The sequence below is a fragment of the Petromyzon marinus genome, chromosome 14, assembly GCF_048934315.1.
Source record: "Petromyzon marinus isolate PM22_M1 ecotype Great Lakes invasive population chromosome 14, UKy_Petmar_22M1.pri1.0, whole genome shotgun sequence".
Lineage (NCBI taxonomy): Eukaryota > Metazoa > Chordata > Hyperoartia > Petromyzontiformes > Petromyzontidae > Petromyzon > Petromyzon marinus.
Window position 1 is genome coordinate 6,234,755 of NC_133680.1, and position 23,165 is coordinate 6,257,919.

Here is a 23,165-nt window from a genome sequence, read left to right on the forward strand (position 1 = left end):
GACACGTGGTTTATTGTATGGTTCATACACAATAGTGGTTTATTGTATTGTTCATACACAATAGTGGTGTATTGTATGGTCCATAGACACGTGGTGTATTGTATGGTCCATAGACACGTGGTGTATTGTATGGTCCATAGACACGTGGTGTATTGTCTGGTCCATCGACACGTGGTGTATTGTATGGTCCATAGACAATAGATGTGTATTGTATGGTCCATAGACACGTGGTTTATTGTATGGTCTATAGACACGTGGTGTATTGTATGGTCCATAGACAATAGATGTTTATTGTATGGTCCATAGACACGTGATTTATTGTATGGTCTATAGACACGTGGTGTATTGTATGGTCCATAGACACGTGGTTTATTGTATGGTCCATAGTTCGGGTTGCATGGCCACAATCGCATTACTCTGGCCTCTTTCATGTTCTACGTATAAAAAGTTGAATGTTGAGTAACTTTCTTCAAATGCAAACTGTAAAAAAGAAAAATGTTTAACAGCATTTCATATTAAACACACGTACCACAGGATTTCTTTAATAGATACTGTACTTTAATTTTAAATCAGATTACAGTTATAAATAACACAATGTACATAATAGTGCTTTAAGTAATGTTACAAAGTAAATCTGAAATTAACAGAATAGCCATGGGATTTGAATACTGTAGTTAGCACATGAGTAGCATACGTTATTAACATTTTTTATTGCAGACTTTTTTCTAAAGTACAGCTATGAAAATGATTACTCCACATATCGGTTTCTTTACCTCCATATATTAAAACACAAGTATTTCAAGTTGCAATAAGTTGGCATTATCATCTGTGATCAATTCAGAGTAAACGGACTGCAATCGCATGTTAACAACTTTGAAGCAGACGTCCATCTTATATTCTTATTCACAATCAGAAATTACAAAAATGCTCCGAATTTACAAAAATTTAACATTTTTTTGAGAGAACATTTGTGGTGTGGGGTGGTGGTGTGGGGTGGCGTGGTGTGGGTTTCACAATGCAAAAGCTGCCAAGCACTCTTAAATAACATGTGGACGTTACCAACATTCAATCTATTTAGTGACAGCGTACTGAAGTAGAAATAATGTGATCATTTAGTGCATGAAAAAATGCTCAACATTCTAAAATAACATCTTCCACATACGCACCAAGTACTGTATATATAAATATTTTTTTAATAGTTATTTTATTATTTTGCCTTAGCATTCAATCTTCAAACAGGCACGGACTCACTACAGTAATTGCAGATCATTCCATTCATGAATGCAGAAAGGTGTATGTGGCTGAATAATGGCTCTGAGCTATGCAACAAATGGCTTTCAAGGATCAATGTCTAGCAAATGCTAGGATATATGGGTTTTTTGTTTCTTCATGCACGCTGGAATGTTTTAAGGGATAGGCTGGTCTCAATACAATAGGGGATCAATAAAGCATGATCTCTTTCCATATATATACCTTCGTGTTCTTTCAAATGTGTTTACAGAACAAAACATTGAAGCCAATTTAAACATAGGCACTGACCAAAAAAAACCCTCCCCCCACATTATTTATGAATCAAACGGCAATAAAGTAAGATTACAATGAAAATGTGGCAAATTATATCCTGAAATCAATCGCTTAGATACCACCATGCGGTAGCTCCCTAGCCCATCCCTAACCAAAAAAAGGGAAACTACAATAAAAATCTGAAATGTTTCCAACAAAAAATGAACTTCGACAAACGCGCCTTCTGTTGTTAAACGTAGGAACAAAACTGCAAGTTGGAGATGAGAGTTGATATGTGCTTCATTGCAGTTCTTATTATATTTGATTTGACACATCCTCGAACGAGTAGGTATATACAAGTGTTATTGGTAATTTTTTTTTATTAAAAGAATGTCATATTTAAGTTATATACACCAATTGTGTACTTGTGCTGCAACTATCATATAAACACTGCTTGTTTTTTTTTATTCCATATTTAAAATAATAAAAACAAAAAGGAGGTATTTTAACATTGGTTAAACATCGATCTTTCTTATTTCAACACAAAGAGACAAAACCAGGTAGTTTAGTATTGATACGTTTTTTAAAAGACACCGTTATATAGTTTGTCAAATACTTTTGCAAAGGACTTCTCTTATTGAAATTTGCACGGACGTAAGCTGAAATGGTTACCTATCAGCGCAACTGGGCAATGAAGGAGAAAATTATACATTGACAACATATTGGCATACCCAATATAGAATGGAGCACAAGGATGCAAGACTGCGATATTTCTTTCCTCTATTCCCATATTTCATACAACAGTCTCTGTCACTCCTGTGTCTCACACAAGGCGTCATGTTCACACTGACGCCTGGGTACATATTTTAACACGAAAATAATATTTTAAAAAAATAGATAAAACCTGTCGTTTCGCAGCACTTTCACTGCAACAGAGAGGGACCAAAGTAGCATTATTTCCCCACTGATTACTTATATAAGCGCATGAGCGAGCCTGTGGTAACCGAGAGAGGTGTGGCAAGAGGACATTGAAGTGTCACAGCATGAGGTCCCACCAAGGTCATTGTTTTAAGGGGGCAGTTTGGACGGATGGGTGGGTGACGGTCACGAGAAGCAGCTGTCTGTGGGAATGAGGAGCCATAGCAGGCAGACCTGAAAGGTAAGCAGAGCCAGCACGTGTGGCCTCAGCATGGTGCCATGACCACACTCAGAGACATCCTCCTGTGCCAGAGAACAGGAACAGCCAGCAGAAGGCGCACACACGCACACACGCACACCAACGTGCACTCGTTACTGTGATGACAGATCAACGTAGAGGCACACTTTGTTTACAACTTGCCCATTCAGAGCGCCACTATATGGACTAAATCCATCTGAGAGGGTACTCAAAGGTGCATTTTAAGAATGTATTTTAACTCGTAGCACAGCGTTCCGTTTGTCACCATGCATTAAAGTAATTATTTCTGTTGTTCTTTGCTGCGATATGCAAAGTTAAGTCTCACCGCCAAATATATAAGATCCATAAACATCAAAGGCAGTGTATATAAATGAAATGCTTTCTACAGAATATACATTTGCGGATTTAAATGTTACTGAGATACGAGGTACCATTATGCTATTTCAGTTTTGCGTATTTTTCATTGTGGAAAATCCATTTTTTTAGACCATGATTCCATGGACTTTTGCAAAACTCATCTTGTAATTAAATGACAAGTAGCAATGGGGTAGCAAGGCAAGTTAATCAAGACAATGCAAGTCACAGCAAGTACTGCCAACCATAGGTAGCGGAACCAGACCTTGATTGGAAGCTGAAGGCATGGCACATGTCATGTGCATGGTGAGTTATTTGTATAAATCCATCTCTCACTACACGTTATGCCTTTGTAAGTTAACACAAGTGGACATTATTTGGGAGCAACTAAGTGGTTTATTTTTATTTCTCAGAGGCAGAATTATCGTCTGGTACAATGTAGCCTGGAATGTTCCATATCCATCCGTGGACAAAAGCTACAGCTCTCCATCATTGCTGGTTCTACCCCCTTTGGCATCAACAAGAGTTAATATCTTGCTCATTGTGCACTTAGTAAAGCATTACCGCCACCGTCCATTTGAGCTGTGTGTTAATAAATAAACGTGGTGTGCACAAACAAAAAGTAACATGCAAGAAGCTGTATGCATTGGCATGACCGCTGATGGAGCTAGCAAAAGGCTGGAAACCAGCACCCTCAGATTTATTTGAGTAGCAAGGCTCTTTCATCAAGCATGGCATTCAGAATCGATGCATGCAGTGGGATCATGCCAACCCCTCTCATACAGCTTCACAACGTTCCACACATGATGCAGACAAACTTGGTAAATGGTGATAGATGTGACATCGCAGCAGAAATCTAAAGTGGAAATGCAACTAACGTGATTAAAAGTGGTGTCTCCACGTTTATTGTATTCCAGAAACACTTCACAAGTCTGCGGTCAGATAAGAAGACTATGCAACACTCTAAAACACAAACCTTGCAGTTTGATTACTTACTCCAAATTACACTTGATGGTAACAATTCAAAGTAACCCAAAACGCTCTTACATTTCTATATTGTGAAAAAAATCACTGCGATGCTCAAAATGGATTTTCTTCCCGTTATCATTACCGACACAGGCATTTCTTGCACGAAATCTTCCATCAGCAGTTTTCCCACAATAGAAGCAAAACCTGGCTCTGCGTTGTTACAGCTAAAAGCACCAAATTAACGGCGAAAGGCTTGCGAGCCGTGTAAAGGAAGAGAAGACAGCTGTGCCCTACATTTCATGTACTGAGCTACTTTCTACATTGTTAGCAATGGGAGCCTGATCCATTTCGCCAAAAAACCCCATGATGTTTTGCTCGAGCTTATGAAAGTATGAAAGAGTGGATTTGACGCCTCGAAGTCTCTTAGACGGGTAAGGAAAAGAGAGTGGAGCTTTAACTTTCTTTACATGTTACCTGAAACACACACTTGAGATTTTGTGCACAGTTGCTGGGAAAGTGAAATCATGAACTTAGTAAGATAACTCAATACACTGTGTACGACTGCTCTGTCACTTCTCACAATTGAACACAAGTGTTTTTTTTTTGGTATGCACACGACTATCAGTTTTTGTGTAACTCGAAATTATGTACAACTTCGTTTTCATAATAGATTTCTGCTGCAACTACACAATTGCCATACTTGACTTCATGCTAGGCAGACAAAATAACCCAGTTGATGAATCATCCCAAATCAGCTACAGGTGAATAATGCATCCTTATAATAGGGCCTTATTTTACAGCAGGCTGCACAGCAGCGATGTGACAGGCTTCGTGTCACAAAGAGCCGAAACATTGCCAGCCGCACACTCCGCCCCACACGAGCCGCCCACGGGTTGCGTACAGCTTCAAGTCATGCACACGTTGGACTGCTCTCATATGCTGTGAACTGGAGCACCAAGCCCAATTAAAAGTGCATATCACTTTTAACTAAGGCCACCACGTCGTCAAGTGGTGTGCCTTAAAATAGGAACAAGCAACCAACAACATAGCCTATAAACTTGAGAACAAATTAATTGGTGATAGCGCGTTAGGAGTAATGTACAAGCTTAAACAACAAATACTGACCACATTCATCAATAACATTGCCTTGAAAGAAAAGTACGTGATTAACGACGTTTTGGGCTCTCCTTCATAGCATGCTATTCTATGAACCATGCTATGCAGAAGGGCCAATCGCCACCTATTTTATACTTTACTCTTTTAAGGCAGTGCTGCTGACGAATGTGTTGAGTTTATTTTCTACTGTATATTATTGGAAACATAATAAAACATGTTAATACAATTGGATAACTTGGTTTCAACATGAGCGTTACTCCAAAAGTAATGCCTCTTATTTATTTTCTGCCAATACATTGTATTGAAGAGATGCAACAATTTACAAATTCATTCATGAGAAAGCCATGAACATTGTATTTTAAATGGTGGAAGACCTCCTCCGGCACAGATATGAGCCTGAGTATATCACACAGGTCACTGCAGAGTTTGGGTGGACTGCAGAGCCCAGATCTAGGCACCCTCCGATTAACAATCTCGTTCAGCCGTTTGAGGTTGGCCTATGCGTGTGCAATTTTGTCAGGATGATTTTATTTTTTGTTAATTAAAATTTCAACCTCGTCATACGTCACACAGTCGTTGCTCACTCTTGAAGTGAAAGAGGGAACGACTCAGAGGCACGAGGATTCATAGACACGTGGGGGGTGAGCTGCCTCCAAATTCCCCACCAGGCTCTGTGATCCTCTATATATAAAGATGTTATCACCCGTTTTTAGGGGGCAACACTCTACGATTTATCCCATGCAGATGGAACAGGTGAAGTTAATATTTTCTGTACCACCTTATTCTGGTAAGCCAGGGTAGAGCAACCCAAATGCCCACAGGGAGATTCGCAATATTTGAAACAATCAATCAACCAATGCCTCGAAAGTGCTGGATTACAGGCGTGCAGAGCCACCACTGGCCATACAGTATGGTTTTCTGTACAATGTGTTTTTCTTATTTATAATGTGTATGTGATGTTTATAAATATTTGTCCTAATGGAATGCTGTCTCTGATTCCGTATTTATGCAATTACATATACGAGGATGGTAGCTATGCTTGAAAAACAGCCAAATGCTGCTGATGATAACATTTCCAAGAATTTTATAATAGAAAATTGGAGGCATTACTTTTGGGGCATCACAAATCCTACGTTTGTGGTTTAATATAATAAGAAACCATGATGAGGTGTAGTTTATTTCATTTTCTGAATCTTGGCTGTGATGGGCTCACCAAGGCATGCAGCCAATCAGTTTCACGTGAGCATTTTTGCAGCCATATAGCTGCTGTACGACCTAGTATCATAAGACAGTCCTTAATACACACTTGCATTTTTGCGAATGTGCTTTGAAACAATTCGTATTTGATGTCACCATTCATTTACTTTAATGTAGACTGCCATACAGACCTCCCCCCAAATTGTAAAAGGACTTTATTTGCATTCCCGTGGGGGTTATTTATAAGCACCGTGGTAAAAGATCGGCAAGCTTTCTCGATGCATTATTCAGGTTTCAACTGGGTCAGCCTGCCATCCAAACATGTAGTCAAGATGGAGCTTACAAAATATCACATTTATCTTGTTTTTTTGCCAACGTTTGTCCGTGTTGTGCCCCCAAGGCAAAAATGAAACTTTCCCGTTTCCTTTCGAAAAAGGGAGAGCACAAAATGGGTGAGATTAACGGAAGCATGACTGACCCTGGACAAGGATTTGAACTAATGCTGGAATGAAAAATAGAGCAAGAGTAGAAGGGATCACATTGGAGGCTTGGTTCGACACGGAGCACATGGGCTCATCCTGCAAGATAAAGATTCATGAGTAAAATTCAAAAAGGATTTAAAAGGAAAAAACAATGGAAAAGAAAGAGATGCAAACGTGACGACAAAGCTTAAAGAAAGGTAAAAAATGTCACATTGTAGAAAGCATAAACACATTTCTTTTTTGCTGATGCCTTGTATCAAGAACATTGAAATGGGGGGGAAAAAATGTTAATTTGTAAATGAAGTTTATCCTCTGGTAGCAAAGGAACAATAGAAGACGCAACAGTAGGAGAGAACGTCCATAAGTTATTCTTCACGAATCGGTCAATGAAGTTTGGAAAAGAGCGTAGTGATATTGGACGTCCTTAAGTGGGTTCAATTCACCTGCTAATGTAAGCCATAAAACATTTCAGTATATGCTCGTGTAGAGCTACTGTGATACGTGTTGACAACTTTCATGACAGTGCAAGGGGCTCGTAAGTAATTGCCATAATTGCAAAACACGGAGACAGAAAGCAGAAATTATGCTAACATCTGCATGTTATTTTGTCAGCACATTAGCATAACAAGACAAACTACTTTAGCGACATTAATCCATTATTAATTGCACACCATATTATCTTCATTTTTATTACATAAAATGCAAACATAACCTCCCTCTAGATCATGTTTATGCAATGCAATGGCTCTGCAAGCAAGCGTAACAAAATTAACTTTGTAATATTATTATTATTATTTATTCTTTGGTTCTTTCGGTAAAGTGACGTAGATAGAAAAAATGAGAATAAAAAATTAAGTGCATAAAAATAATTATTTATTCTTTTTCAAGCTACGTGACTTTACCGAAAGAACCAAAGAATGTGAATTCCTGCAGTCACGAAAGTTTCAAAATCAAAATTAGTACACACATGACGAAGAAACACACACAGAGCAGGGTTCTAACTCACATCGACATTGTAATCAAAGCAGGCATCGGGTCCTTTCCTATACCGTGGCGTTTCTGCCAGCAGACAGGGGTCGGGTCCTTGCGCTGAGCGGATAGCAAAGTCAAGGACGACGTCAACACAGGGAGCCGCGCTCGCCAACACCGGCGGAATTGCGCTTTGCAGTTCTCGTTGTTGTCGTCGTTCACGATCGCAGCGCCTTACCACACGCAAACCCAGCGTGCCCTCTGACACTCGCTCAAGCGCTCTGCACATTCGCACATTACAGTCCGTAACAAGGTGCACGGAGCAGACATCACATTGCAGGTTCTGCTGCAGTTGTGCAAGCCCAGTTGTCGATCCGCTGCTGGATGAGGGCTTCCCCACGCTGTGGTTACCGCAGGGGACATGTGACCGTTATTTTGCCATGATCATCAGTGAGGGCTGCAGCAATATCCACCGTTGTACTGTACTTACTTTCTATGCTCCACTGTCCATTCTCCCCACGTTCACACCCTGTTGACAAGGATTCATATATAGACAGTGCATGCTTGCAAGCGGTCATCCCAGCGATTCATTCCTTGCAGTGCTTCAATGAATTGTCACAATGCGGGAATAGATTCAAGAATTGATTCTTTGCATTGTTTTCACAATCTAATTTGTATTGCTTCTCTTAATTATATCTCATTTGTATGGATTTGTTCACTCGATTAGCCTGCGTGTAACATGAGCATATTATTGAATAGATATGCAAACTGGCGACCATACAAATTCATTATTGTACGTCTTGTGTGGTTACATTAGATTTGTTTTATCAAAGAATCGATTCTTAATTTCAAACCTGTTTGTACAGCATATCATGAGTATATAATTAAATTCCCTCTACCAATGCTCGGAGGTCAACCTTCCAGGAAACAACCGAGTTCAAACCCCGTTCCTCTCTCGAGATCTCAAGATATTGGGCTTCACCAAGAGTGATATGGTCATGCAAAAGGATACACTTTTGCTTGGCCTGCTTGATTTTCCGAACTTCGCACACTGTACATTCTTTTGAGAACAGCTCTGCCACGACCAGCACCAGGTTACTGGTGCCCAGCTTCTCCGCATGGAAGTACCTGTTCCAATGTTGCACAAATACACGAGCTCACCGTCGAATCAAAGACAACGTAGCCACCCAACCCTATAGCATGACCATAATTAACGGAGAAGGGGAAGAATGCACGACACAGTCAATGCTAAGCTAAACAAATGTTCAACGATAAACAGAAAGCATTAAGATATGCTCTGCTTTTGTCCATCATGCATCCTGCTCTAGATTTCACCCCCCCCGTGTGTATGAAGAAAGGCTGCAATGCCCATAACTTCATTGTAAAACATATTTGCAATAACATTTATTTGATTATAAGACTATATGGGGTGGGGGGGGGGGGGGAGGAGGGGCAGGCGGTGGGGGTGGCTGAGTCTTCAGCAGGGGAGGTCAGTTTCAGTCCTTTCTCGGTGCCCTCCCAAATGCCCCCCCGCCCCCCAACGCTAAAGAGGCCAATGAACGAGGCTTGCCCGGCCAACAAGCTACGGAGCGCCTGCGTGTGTGTTGTGTCGTGCGAAGGAGGAGTGCCGTTTGTATTCGTGAGCAACGACCCCACCTGGTGCAATTGCCACAGTCGATGAGTTTATGGAAGGACTTGTTGTTGTTTGGGAAGTAGTACTGCGTCTGCAGCATCACGCAGCTGACCTTGCCCTTCAGGTCCAGGGGGTCCCTCGCGTCCACGGCTGGGGATACAAAGCGGCGGCGAAAGCATCGATCACACGATTAAACAAGGCCATCGCTTGTGCACTCCACAAAACGTGAATGATAACAAATCCATATTCTGTAGAACATATAAACATATAATTCGGTGTATGCCCCCGCCATGAATTCATTCTATGAGGATGTTCCTGTACACGCATCATAGGATATGTCATTGCCACATACTCCTTCGCGATGATATTTTTTTGCAAATTAAATTTGGGGCCAAATCAACGTTCGGATTATCCAGCCAGCAGTATGAATGGGCACACCTCTGGTTTGCACGGTTGGCTATATACGGTGCGAAGAAATGTTCAATGTACGTGCATACGTACACCACAGTTAGTCCATCCTGGAAGGTCACGTGTGGTGGGGTAAAGCGTGGGTACCGCATACCCCCATCCAAGACCTGCCGGGTAGAGTAGGCGAGGTACCCTCTAGAGTTGCCCTCTAGTGGGGACCCCTTCTGCAAGCAGTGGCTCGAACATCCCCTTGTACGCCCATCGGTAATGTAATTGATTAATTTGCTGTGATCCACTCTGTAAATTAACCTCGCGCTTTGGTCCGAATCAAACAGAATGTGAACCGACAACACGACACCATGAGTATGTGAGGCACGCAATTGCAATTGCAGGGCTGCACAAAGGCTTTGCCGAGTGATCGGGGCACTTACACGGACTGAACAAGTTTGGTACCGTAATTCCACACAGCAGCTGCTGGAGCAGCGACCTGTCAGGGAACACACAGAGACCATCCTCATGTTTAATTCTCCTCCGTGTGCGTCGGTCTGTCTGCAACCAGTCGAGCAAAGTTATCATACGGAGCAAACAAAGAAGGTTCATTCGAACGAGAAGGCACCCAGGATATACGGTAATGATGATGACCCTATGTGTGACCATTTATCTTTAACCGAGATGAAAAAAAATCGTGACCAAAATACTAGTATTTTATTATATCACCACTCTCTCCTGAAGCCCTCTCGTGGTGAGAAGACCTCGCTCGACTTTGGCATTTCGCTTCCCAAAACATATGGCCATTCGCAAGAAGATAATCCAACCACTAGAGGGCGGCAGAGGTTCAGTATCAGCGTATCCTGTGGATGGAGTAAAATATTTTCCAAAGAAAACATTTTATCCTGAGGGTGGCTGGGTGGCTAGGAGGTCAGAGCGCTGAGCTGGTACTGCTGAGAACCTGGGTTTGATCCAGGTAAGCTGCCTGTGATGGTCTCAGGCCAACTCACCGATGACTGCACAAATACACATCAAATAACACATTGGTTGTGCATTAAATTTGGTGAAATTACAACTCTTCATGATTAAAATGTTTGTCATGTGACTAACATTAGGATTCTAGTCATTCGTAATAAGTAGTTTCAGTTGGGACTGTAATGAACAGAGAAGGATCACCCCGTCTATAGGTTTCACTGGTACTTGCTTAGAATGCAAGTAATAATAAAGTCATTCATAAAGGCTTTTGGGTTATTTATACATGTATCGTAACCCTCCACCACCCGACACGGCCAATCAGCAAAAAAAGTGTCACGTTGACAAAAGACAATTAGTTCACTACTTTAGCCCACCGGTGTGTTGAAGATTGAATTCACAACATTTACAGTCACGTACATTTAATTTTTGTTGACATTGGCACCTTTCTGGAACAAATCTTCCACTCAAAGCGTCATCACATTAATACTCAACAAAAAAAATTAGAATGTTAGAAACGATGGTGACAAAAATACACGCTTCAAAGCACAATCTGCAAAATGTGTGCTGTATCAGTAACAGTAATAACAAATAATTGTAGCGTATGGGGTCCCATATGTTGTAAACCTTAATCTCAATTTCATGTATGTGAAATGTCATGGAGGGGGGAGTGGAGGGATATTAGACCTGAGAGCTCTGAGCATGAGTGATTATGTCAATCGATTTACTTAATTGTTATGTTATTCTGGTGATTAAACAGATGCCCTCCATCAGTTTTTTTTATGACTGACTCAAGTCGAGGCCCCTTCTAATGACAATGAAACCTTCCTAGGGGGGGTCATGACCCAAAGTCTGATAAATGCGTTTCTGGCTTATTGGAGTCATGCAACGGTAACGTCTAAAGTAATAAAAAAAAATCACGTCCAATACTAGGCATCTTTATTTATTTACTAGCATACATAAACTGTTATTATTTTCCTCACTTTTAAAAACTTTTGATGTAAAGCTTTCGTGACTGCAGTGATTCATATTCTTGGTTCTTTCGGTAAAGTCACGTAGAAGGGAAACAATAAAATAATAAAAATATAAAACAATAAAATTATCACGACGTTTTGACTGCAACACAAGCAATCATCATCAGGTATGAAAACCACAGCAAGAACATTTTTTTTCTTGCTGTGATTTTTTTCTTGCTGTGGGTTTCACACCTGATGATGATTGCTTGTGTTGCAGTCGAAACGTCGTGAGAATTTTAGTGTTATATATTTTTATTATTTTATTGTTTCCCTTCTACGTGACTTTTAAAAAACTTGTCGAGTAATTAAAAAGCATATTGCAGAAATGTTCCGATTAAAAAGAAGCAAATGCAATTCTTTGAGTACGTGCAAAGATTTTCCAGGCGTTGAGCGTTTATGTTTGGTGTGAAATGTGCGACAAATAAATATTTCTTCATAACCATTAAATGAGTTCTCAATGTTGAAAAATAACCTTGCATTACGAAATAAGATGCGTGAACTCTCATGGTTTGCAATTTATTCAGCATGAAGATTGTGTCCCGGTTTTTACTCACCATGCCGCTGCAGAGAACCACCAGGCAAGGTTTAGGATGTCATATATTTTTGGCTGGAAAAAAAACAAACAAACCCCAAAATTTAACACGTAGGCTTTCGCGACCAATATTATTCATAATAAAGGCTTTTGGGTTAGATCGCGCTATTTATAAATGTGTCGTAACCCTCCACCACCCGACACGGCCAATCAGCAAAAAAGTGTCACGTTGATAAAAGACAATCAACACACCGGTGGGCTAAAGTAGTGAATTGTCTTTTGTCAACGTGACACTTTTTTGCTGATTGGCCGTGTCAGGTGGTGGAGGGTTACGACACATTTATAAATGACGCGATCTAACCCAAAAACCTTTATTATGAAACCCCAAAATTTATTTGACGTAAATAATCAAGCAAACAGAGCAACACATTTGAGCAAAAAATTATTTCAGCTCAAGTACACAGACACACGTATGTTATTTATGTCCGTTACTTTGATGACTCAACTGCACACAGCCTTGATCCTCGGCACAGAATTGCAACTGCTCGAGAGCCCTCGCCTTCACAGCAAAGTAAAATTTGAAGAAAAAAAACCGACATTGCTTCTTCCACTATCACAGCAAATGAGCAGGTCGCGGGCCTTTACGTAACACGGTGCAGCCTCTCCTTTCAACTTTGACCAAAGGGGAGAGCAGAGCATCGCTCCGTATTGGTTGCGTTTCTGCATTTTCTCCCACCGATGCTGGATAAAGGGCATTGCAGTATAATTATAATCCAATTTCAGCATAAAACAATGATATCAAACTGAGCGATGAATATTTACTGTCATATTCGTATGACACACTATTACCCAATTACAACTGTGCGTCTGATGCAAATTAATTCCGTTCAGTAGTAATAGTATTGTTTTAATGACTTTTATACATGTTTTCGTCGTGTAGATATATGCATTTGTGTTCCCCAGAGTGGAATGTCAGTGTGTGAGTTTTACGCTTGTGCTGTATAGCGCTCTTCATTTGTTTTCGGGTTGTACCGCATTTTGTTCGGTGTGACGTCTGACGTGCACGGGAGCTTCGTCATGCTGAACATCACGTGGTAGAGCCTGAAAACACTTCAGAGAGCTATTGGAGCCCTCAATGGATTGCTCCCCGACTCAGTGACTATTCTCCCGTGATTTTCCCAGCATGACTATGCTCATCCTGTTCTGAACTGATACAAGGCATCTCTCAGAGCCGCAATGGTGAGCTATGGCTATGCGCTGAACTTAAGACAGTTTGCAGAGCTATGTGATGCTGTTATATCATGAACTATGGCTGCAAAATGGAATACAGCTCATCTGTTTGTATATTTGGCATGTGCCCCTTTCTTAGAGCGCACAGGTTATCATGAAGTTGCTCTGTCTATGTTCCAGAGATGGGTAGCGTTCAGCAGTGGGCGGCAATATGCCATGCAGTTTTCCGCAATTAAGTTATTTCCGATCATTGCAACATTGGACTGCGACGCAAGCACACACGGCTTTTCTCGTTTTCAAATAACGTATACGGGATCTTTAAATAGCCACTGTGAAGCAGACAGCGTGTATATTTGGTTAATACATCCACAGCATTAACCAGGGCGATCACAGAGCTGGAACCACAAACCTCTGCGGCAAGCAGCAAATCCGATATCGCTCGACTAGCCATGATGCTGTACCTAGAGACCGTTGTGAACCGACATTGCACTCCAAGCAATATGTATATGCCCCGAGCAGCGAGCGAGAGAGCCCCGCCGTCCTCCCCCCGAAGAGGGTGTGCGGTGCCGGGGACCACTTACGATGCGGATGGATCTGTGCGCGGCGCCCGCGTGCGACTCAGGCGGAGGGTCGCACACCGACTGATAGTCGTAGGACTCGACGCGTGAGTACACCGCCAGTCTGTGCATCTCGTGGAACAGGTGGGGGTCCACCTCCCCGAAGAACTCGCCCAGCTGCGCGGTGAACGACATTCGGCGTGGGAACAGACGTGCGGATTTGGTGTCTTGCACGAACAACAACAACAACAATCACCTTCACTCGACCGTTTACTCTGGAGTGGCAATCAAGGGGAGTAGGCCCATCGAGGAGATGGGAAGCGATGAAATCAGTTCGTGTGCAGGAGGTGCTAAGGTGAATCGTTGCATATTAGGATCATGAGATTTGGTGGTGGCTTGTTGAGGCCTTCATTCAGAAATATATTGACCATGCCTGATGATTACGATAACAGAAATATACCGACGATCAAATTGCCCAGAATGCATCTGATCTTGTCAGATCTCGGAGGCTAAGCAATGTTGACCCTGGGTAGTGCTTGGATGGGCAATCACCATCCACAGATTGTCAAGTATGAAAAATAAAAATAGGTTTTACCCTATGCATTGTCTTTGTACTGTTCGTATTTTGGCGTTCTCTGGTCTGACACTGGTAAGATTAGGCCATAAAGAAGGCTGTCTCTGGTGTAGGCCAATCAGTTTAAAAGACAATGCATATATAATTATCAGAGCACGGTCGTTTGTATGTATGTATGTTCACCACAAATGCCTGTGGTTAATGCAGACTTGATATACAAACATAGACACAACTTCAACCGAGAGGATGGTTTTAAATTGAGCAACCATTGGAAAGATGTCATCAACCAAGTCAAACTTTAGCTGCCTTATAAGTGTACGGCCATTGCCATTTCTGCCAGTGGTTGTACTCGCTTTCGCACAGTGCGCCATCGCTACCCCCGAACCCCCTGCAGCATAACAAAAGGCGACTTAACTTAGCCCTCCCCTCCCCACCCACGTCCCTTCCTGCCCCCCCCCCCCTTAACCTGTATATAATCTCGGGTGTCTCAGAGCTCTTCACCTAATACAGCTATTTTGCTGTGACTGTTCCACCTGAAGACGGAAGCTTGTGTTGCCTCCGAAACGTCGTGATTTAATTGTCCTCTTTTATTTTATTTTACCTACGTGACTTTACCGGAAAAAAAAAAAAACACAAAGAGTACAGACTTGATTCCTTGCAAAATGTATCTATGTGGTGTTTGAACATCTTAACACCTTCTGTTTCATTGCCAGAGAGGGTAAAACTATTCTTATTTTTCATACTTTGATACTGCCAAACAATAAGGTTCCAGGATTGTCACAGAGCTGCGGGCATTCGTAGTGGGCAGCAGAGGGCAGTGCAGCAAGATCCTTTGCTGCTCTCGCGTATTTGCTCTGTGCCTTCACCAGCCGGCACTCAGAAACAGCGTGATGACGTTTCACGAAATAACCCACATGACCTTCCCCAACACTCACCCAGCAATGGATGGACAAAAGAGCCGTATATAACAGAGTTACGTATATATGGTAGGCTGACATTTTGGGCAACGGCCCTTGCTGTGGTACAGAGAGAGGGTGGAGAAGTTTAGCTGACTGAAAGCCAGAGGCTGCACTTTGCACTATGGTGTACTGTGAAAATTAAAAGTTAAATTGACATTTTTTAGATAAACCAGTTAAATGTTTTCAAACTTAAAAAAAGTTTGATACGTAAATGCCAACCAATGACAAACTCATTATAAGTCAATAAAATAATTATTTGACAACCTTGTTAAAATGTCTCAACTGTCACAATCCACCAGAGCGTTAAGCACAATCCCTCTGACCCCGTCTATCTCTGCTCTGAAGAATGGCCGATACCATACACATCAGCATGTTACACACTTATCTGCTGTAAGCCAGTGCTAACGATGAGTACTTATGAGCTGTCTGCCCATCTGTCTTGTCTGTAGAGCTGGGGGGGTCACGATAACTTTCACAAAGATGATCCAACATACCCTGTAGAAATCTGGTGAAATGTATGAAAGGGTTGTCCAAAACTTGGGCGATTTTAACCATCGCTTAAAGAAAAAATGTTTGTGACAAAGGCATTTGCATCATCACGTGCTATGTCGTCTTGTTCTGTGGCTCAGCAGGCGACGTTATACATCGCTAATGAAATACTTCCGAAGGACTAATGCAAGCGCTGGTACAGAATTCCTGTATATGTACACATGATCTTTCTCCTCTGTGTTCATTTGTGCTCGCGATTGAAAACTCATCTCTTTCGAATTGCTTTTTGTGTTTAGTTTATTGTTCATCCCCCGCACCTACGATTAGCACGGTTGGCTACGTACGGCACAAAAGAAGTTCAACATACATACGTGCACCACCGTCAACAGAGAGACTCACTTATTTTTTCTTACTATCTTCCATTCAGACCTCCCATTGGAAAGTGATGCAATCTATAAAACTAATCCATATTGGGACTTTTGTTGTAAATTGTATACTTTTAAATTGATTTATGAACTTTTTATTTATGCCTGAGCTGTGTGTGTTTTACGACAATTATTTGATTACACAGTTTCTCTACGTGATCTGAATGCATGAGCAACGTGTCTTTTGCAATTAGAATGCACATGAAGAATGTTTACCATATTCAGCTGCCTTGACAGGACACACTACGAGCGTTGTATTGGTTTGCACATGTGAATTTCCAAAGGACAATTACTTATTAAACTGAGAACATGACTGTGTTGCACTAGAGTCATTTGTCAGTGCACCACTATTACCTTTTCTTGGTGAGATTCTTGGTTTGAAAATACGAGGAAACCTCCATCATCCAACACCACACATTCCAAGATCTGAGAAAATGTACACAACCATCAACTCAACACCACATCATCATCATCATAAAACAGTATACTCAAAGCCATAATATGTATGTATGTATGTTGAAATTATTTCGCAGCGTACGTAGGAAACTATGCTAATCTAAGGCGCGGAGGAAGGATAACAAACTAAACACAAAAAGCAGTTCTAAAGAAATGAGTTTTCAATCTAGATTTAAAAGTGGAAAGGCCAAGTGGCTTCCTAATATCGGAACAGTGTTGCAAACGGCCGCAGAAGCGCATCTGAAGGCGTGCAATGCAGTGACCGTCTTTGTTCGATGGACAGCCAAAACACCGCATTTTTGATGCGTAGTGAGCCATGCCACATGGAAAATTAACAGGATGCTTTGCATCTTGTATTTATTATCGGGACTTGGGGCATATTCTCAGCTTTCCAAGGCTGTATCGATAGTACTCTGCCACCAGTTGCTATGCCAATGCAACCAGCACTGTACTGGGTGATTGTAATTCCACTCCATTATTTTTGTTTATCCTATATATTGGAAACAAATGAGTATAGCTGTATGGTAGAGCACTACCCACGTGCAATGGCATTATAAAATGTGTGTGTATGTGTTTCAATGGGATTCGTTTGCTTGCTTTATGAGGAAGCAGCACTGGGCCCGGTAAACGCCAAGATAATGACAGTGCAACAGGCAGCTGAGTGTGTCACGTGGTCAGGCTTGTTGCCTTAAAAAAAACCACCCTGTGACAACCCGTCTTGTTATGGGAAGGAGCATGTCTCCTCACAATAGCGCAAGAGAGCATAATTGTATGTAAATGCTCTGTGTCTTGAGTGGTGCATTGTTAACGCAGCTGGCAGAAACCGAGACGTTCAATGTTCCCGGGAAGACTTAAAAGAGATTTCCCAGAACAGCAAACCTCAACAAAAGATAACTCACTGGAACACCAATATAGGTGGCAACCCTTAGTTGTGGTTTAGCTCAGCTAAAGCAGTGTTTGAAGACAGTTAGCGAGGGTTTCTGGAGGAGAGGCATCCTCTGAGAAAACACCGTGGCCATGCATGTACAGTATGTATGTTGAACTTCTTTTGCACCGTACGTAGCCAACCGTACTAATGTGGAGGTGCGGGACATGGTCAGCTTCCAAGGTTACAAAATGACACGAACAATTTTGTTTCCCCTGTAGGGGTTTTGTCAAAGGAATTATCATACAAAACTAACGTGGAAGTACTCAAAGGGATGACACAAATTTGCGGCTAGAAAACCCCACTTAAGAGATCTTACGAATATTGTGCACCTTTTAATAACCAGGGGGAGGCACTTCACGATCAACCAGCTATTTCAGCAACCAAATACGTACTGCAACCAATGCATTAACGCAAGGGATATTTGACAACAGAGGCTAGGAAATGACACGAGGTTGGGTACTTAACAGCACCCTTCCAATTAACAGTTGTCAAAGAAATGCAAGAGTGGAAGGTGGCAGCTTTCACGTGGCCCACTCTGTTAAGTGATACATAACGATTAGTGCCGTCAACCGGTGAAGGGAACATCGATCAACGATCTCCCGGTCTCCAGGGCAACAACAGAAACGCATATTTGCCTCTACTTATCACAAGTGACTTGTGCGCTTTTTATTTGCTTGCAAAAGGAAAAGGGCAAAGTGTATGTCTTCTGACACGCTATTAACTTACATTACTTTTGGAGTCGCAGTCCATTTCGCAAGAGTTGTCCATACACTGCAAAATCTAAAAATGTCACACGATTAGACAAGCATGGCACGTATAAATAGCAACGCAACACCACGCAAAAAAAAAACTGCTGTCGAATGCAAATACTGCCGAAATAAATGTACGACCTTTTTTGGATTCTTGCCTCTGTCTGTCTGATTATTGGTGAGGAGTCGGAATCTGGGCACCCAGAATTCGGGATTCAGCTTCACTCCGACCACTAAACACAAATCACGAGGAAAAAAGTCCATGCAAAACCTAAAAGTATCACCTTGAATCGGGGGGGAAATATGACGTTCATTGACAATATTTACAAACATTGCAGTCTCCGCATATATAGATTAGTAAAATGAAATGTAATGTGTAATCGGATCGTTTAAGTGATATAACAACATCAATTACAGTTTTTAATCCACTGCTGGATGAAGGCCTCCCAAACCACATACAAGTGAAGGTGGTGGTTTGACTGTACTTCACCGAGCTGGTGAGTGAGGGTTGGTGAAAGAAACAGGCAACCCAGGACTGGTTCACATAAACAACTATTAAAATTAGTTTTATTTGACCAGGTAAGGCACACAAAGCTATATAGCTCTTTTCAGAAGTGACCTGGCCACAATTGATATTCTCAATAAAGTGGCCTATCATGTGGAAATTTATAGCGACCAAATACTCTCAACATATGTTTATAAATGTGGATGGGAAAAATCGGAGGACCCGGAGAAAAATCCACGCCATCACGAGGAGGACACGCAAACTCCAAATATACAGCGGGCGTCAAGGTCTGAATTGAACCCACGATCTCCTGTATACCAGGCGAGGTAGTTAACATCTCGCCACTGTGGGAATTTAACCTAAGCCACTGGAGTTCAGCGCAGTGCTCTATCCATTGCAATCAACACTCCCAGCCCAATTGCAATATTGCAAAAAAAAATCTATTAACTCCAAAAAAAGTTCGCGTAATTTTTGTTGTTGTTGTTCTAACTGCAGAGACTCCGGCCCTGCCGAGCGCTTCACCTGCAGGTCGCAGGCTCTTGCCATCGATGTTGACGTCTACAACGCGTGAAGCCAGGATTCCCATGGACACGTTGGCACCATATGCTTGCCTTGCGGCTGAAAAACAAAAAAACCCATAAATCATAGTATCTTGGATACATGTTGTTAAGAGTTTTCCGCTCTGGTGAACGCTAAATTATTTTCTAAAAGACGAAAGGTCGCAGATAAACTTATGGGATGAAAGCAGAAGGTTGGGCAAATATTGGGGAAATTAGTGGGGTAGTGACAACAGCTATGGCTAGGCGGATGTGGCGCGTGCCTGCAATGTACCACTGTGAAGGCATATATTGGCGGATCACAAAATTGCTGCACAAATCCCTCCCTGTAGGTGCCGAGGTGCCATACCCTGGTTTGTCAGGCGAAGGCAGTACAGCAAAGTGTGGACTAATATAATCTGTCCATTCTCTGGGTGCTCTGGTTTCCTCTCATATGTACATATGATCATTAATTGGCTGAAAACATCTTAATGCATAGAGGACTGCAGAGCTTGGGAGATTGTTGGACCCATCTCACCGCCTGTCTGCCTTCCAGCTTGTCTGTGATTCCTCAGCGATTGAGAGATGCAATTTTCACAAACAATGCTATATAAAACTAAAGATTATTATATCATTATAGCAATGCTCTCCTTGACACAATATTGATTCTATATCATAAACTGACATGGTGAACTGACTGTGGCTACCCCCTTGGTCCCATAAATCAATACATCTCTGCTTGGCTCCAATCTTAACAAACTGTGGTTCGTATTCACCTGTGCTTCTTTCTCTTTGTTGAAAAAAAAAACCTCGAAAGGTATGCATGTGACCTATAGCCTCAAACCTTTGTAGCTTTCAGTTATATAGGCAAGGTTGTATTTTGATTAACAATTGACGGCACTGTGTCATATTGCGTTATTCTAGTAAAGATGCCATTGGAATCCCAAAAACAGGCTGGGCTGTGAGATAGAAGGAGATGGAAAATATAGCCAATGGATTACTGAATCCATCTGTGTGGGCGTTTTTGCACTACCCACACATATGTGCGAGTTTTATTTATTTTTCTTCCCAGATACAAAACACTCAATAATGGAACTGGCCAAACATCCCAATCCAGGATCCTCCAGCCAATGAGTCTTCAGACTCCTCGATAATTATTTTCTCGTGGTGTCTGATTGGCTCGTACAACCTGTGGATGGACATCACAACCACTGAGGTGAGTCTACTCTGAGCAGCTGAATATGCTAGTAGGTGGGAGGGTGGGGGGGAGGTTGGGTGGGGGCAGGTGGGGGCTCAAGACTTGTTCAGACAGCCATGGTCAGGAATCAAAAGCAGGTTCACCGATTCATACTGCACTGCGAGAACTAGAGTGGCAGCTCCATCCATAGTTGTAGGAAGCAAAATCCAAATAACAGCAAATAATGTAGACACGTAGTCTACATGTTGAAAAAATATAACGTTATAAAATATAGCTTGACATTACTTTAATAAGACGATAAACAACTCTATGAAATGAAACTTGTTAAAACTGTGTAATGTTTTTTTTAATACATGTGATGTGTACACAATACAATGTGCATGTTTCATAATTAGGGATACAATGTACACTGACATTCCAGCCAAATGGTTATACAAATGACTAAAGGAACTGGTATACTTCTGATTCAATAAGCAACTTAAAGTGAACTGATTCGTCTTGAACACGGATGTATCAGTGCTTGTAATTAGGGGGATGTAACGACGCATCGATTACATTTTGATTTACACACTCACGATACATCCGTTGGACAATAGCACACATTTTTTCATACGCATCCATTCATTAGATGTACTTTTATTTCACATGGCCACTGCAGACAGTGTAGCTGACGTGGGAATTGAGAGGTGTGTCAGAAATAGAATTATAATACATAACTGATTCTTTAATTGAATTGTGACCCGCAACAAAGGTGACAATCTATTGAATGACAGCAGAGGTTAACTTTGGGATGGACCGACTGGCAATGGTACCAGTAACTGTTTGTTATCCTGTGGTCAGACTGCCCCCTGCTGGCTACAAAGTATATAACAAGCCTTTATTCAATACAAGCTGCATTCGAGCACACACACCACGAGACAGTCCAGTTACTCTAATAGGTATGATGCATTTAAAGATACCCTAATAATTTCAAATGACCCCATTACTTTAATCTCCGCAGGTGATTGACTAATGTGAAAGCGACGGCCCCGTGTCTCACGGAGGAGAGCGCTGAAGATTGAATAAATGCATTGAGATTTGTGGGAGACGTGTAGTGCCTTTGAATGAAAATACAGTCTGCTATACTGCACAATTTATCCCTCTATGACTTTAGTGAAGTGTCTATAAATGCATCAGTCCATATCTTAATCCAGCGGTCCGAAACAATTATGCATCATTATAAAATTTTAACGCTAACACACATGGAAACTTTAGGTAATTCATGCATTGAAAGTGTGACTGGCACATTATTGAAACGTGATAATGCACTTGCTGAAAGTTACCTCCGAAATGTGTGGCCCTGTAGATGAATGACTTGTTGTCTAAGCTTCTCTTGTAATAACTGGATTCATGCGGTTCTGGATTTTCCTCCCATTCATCGTCACTACTGTGAATTACAGATTACACCAAATAAACACACGTTAACATTTGCCTAAAATATTATCATTACGCATGATAACATTTACAACATTCCAAACACAACTGTGAAGTCTGTAAGATAATTGTCCTTCATTTAATGTAAAAACCTATAAAAGTAATAATTATATTTGACACATTTTCCAGTACTAGTAACCCAATTTGTCACGTGTCCCCTGAAAGCTTTAATATTGTAGAGTGTAGTGTTTGTGCAAGCATTACACACCTTCACTCACATTTCAAGTCCTAATTTAAATAATGCTTTTATACAATGGTGTTTTATCTGACTTCATATTTTTATATTGAAATTGACGCGATACCTGTAAGGGTATACCCTTGTAATTCCACCATCCGTAGCCACAAAGAGTGTTAGAATGCCCATGCTGTACAGATAAATACATAAAGTCACGTTACAATAGTTATACAATTCCATAACAACAAAAAACATCTTGCAACTCAAAGAGACACCCATCAAAGTGTTGAAAAAGTGAACATACAAATTATATTTTCTACTCTTGTGTATGGCAATATGTTCAGGAACTAAATGCCAATGTTGAAGTCTGCTAGCCACGAGAGGGCTTCAGGAGTGAATTCGTGTAGGTTTGTTGCTCCAACGTTCAGGGAGCACAGACCACACTGCTTTCTTAATTGGCCCATAGTTTGGGTTGTATTTCCACAGCCTGCGGCTTGTCTTGCATTTTTCATTCGTGAAGGAGGTGTGCGGATCGCCGTGTTGATGGGCTCTGATGCGGTTGATGGCTACACCTGTGTATTTCGTAATGTCAAAG

General features: G+C 41.5%; 1 protein-coding gene across 6 annotated transcripts in view; it reads right to left on the reverse strand.

Annotated features, from left to right (window-relative positions):
* Positions 1–536: 536 nt before the first annotated feature.
* LOC116942379 (voltage-dependent calcium channel subunit alpha-2/delta-2-like) overlaps positions 537–23,165 on the reverse strand; it is a 155,735-nt gene continuing 133,106 nt past the window's right edge. For 3 of the 6 annotated variants that reach the window (XM_032954204.2, XM_032954203.2, XM_032954205.2), the window contains 14 exons: positions 22,698–22,760; positions 22,245–22,348; positions 19,711–19,806; positions 18,825–18,916; positions 18,661–18,714; positions 16,905–16,976; positions 14,128–14,280; positions 12,339–12,391; positions 10,240–10,295; positions 9,424–9,550; positions 8,780–8,895; positions 7,805–7,887; positions 6,795–6,894; positions 537–2,655 (listed from right to left, as the gene is read on the reverse strand). In XM_032954204.2, the coding sequence (XP_032810095.2) occupies positions 2,564–2,655; positions 6,795–6,894; positions 7,805–7,887; positions 8,780–8,895; positions 9,424–9,550; positions 10,240–10,295; positions 12,339–12,391; positions 14,128–14,280; positions 16,905–16,976; positions 18,661–18,714; positions 18,825–18,916; positions 19,711–19,806; positions 22,245–22,348; positions 22,698–22,760 (1,261 nt within the window). In that variant the 3' untranslated portion in view covers positions 537–2,563. Of the gene's footprint in view, positions 2,725–6,794; positions 6,895–7,804; positions 7,888–8,779; positions 8,896–9,423; positions 9,551–10,239; positions 10,296–12,338; positions 12,392–14,127; positions 14,281–16,904; positions 16,977–18,660; positions 18,715–18,824; positions 18,917–19,710; positions 19,807–22,244; positions 22,349–22,697; positions 22,761–23,165 lie in introns of all 6 variants that reach the window. The other 3 variants (XM_032954208.2, XM_032954209.2, XM_032954207.2) reach the window with 3 other exon arrangements.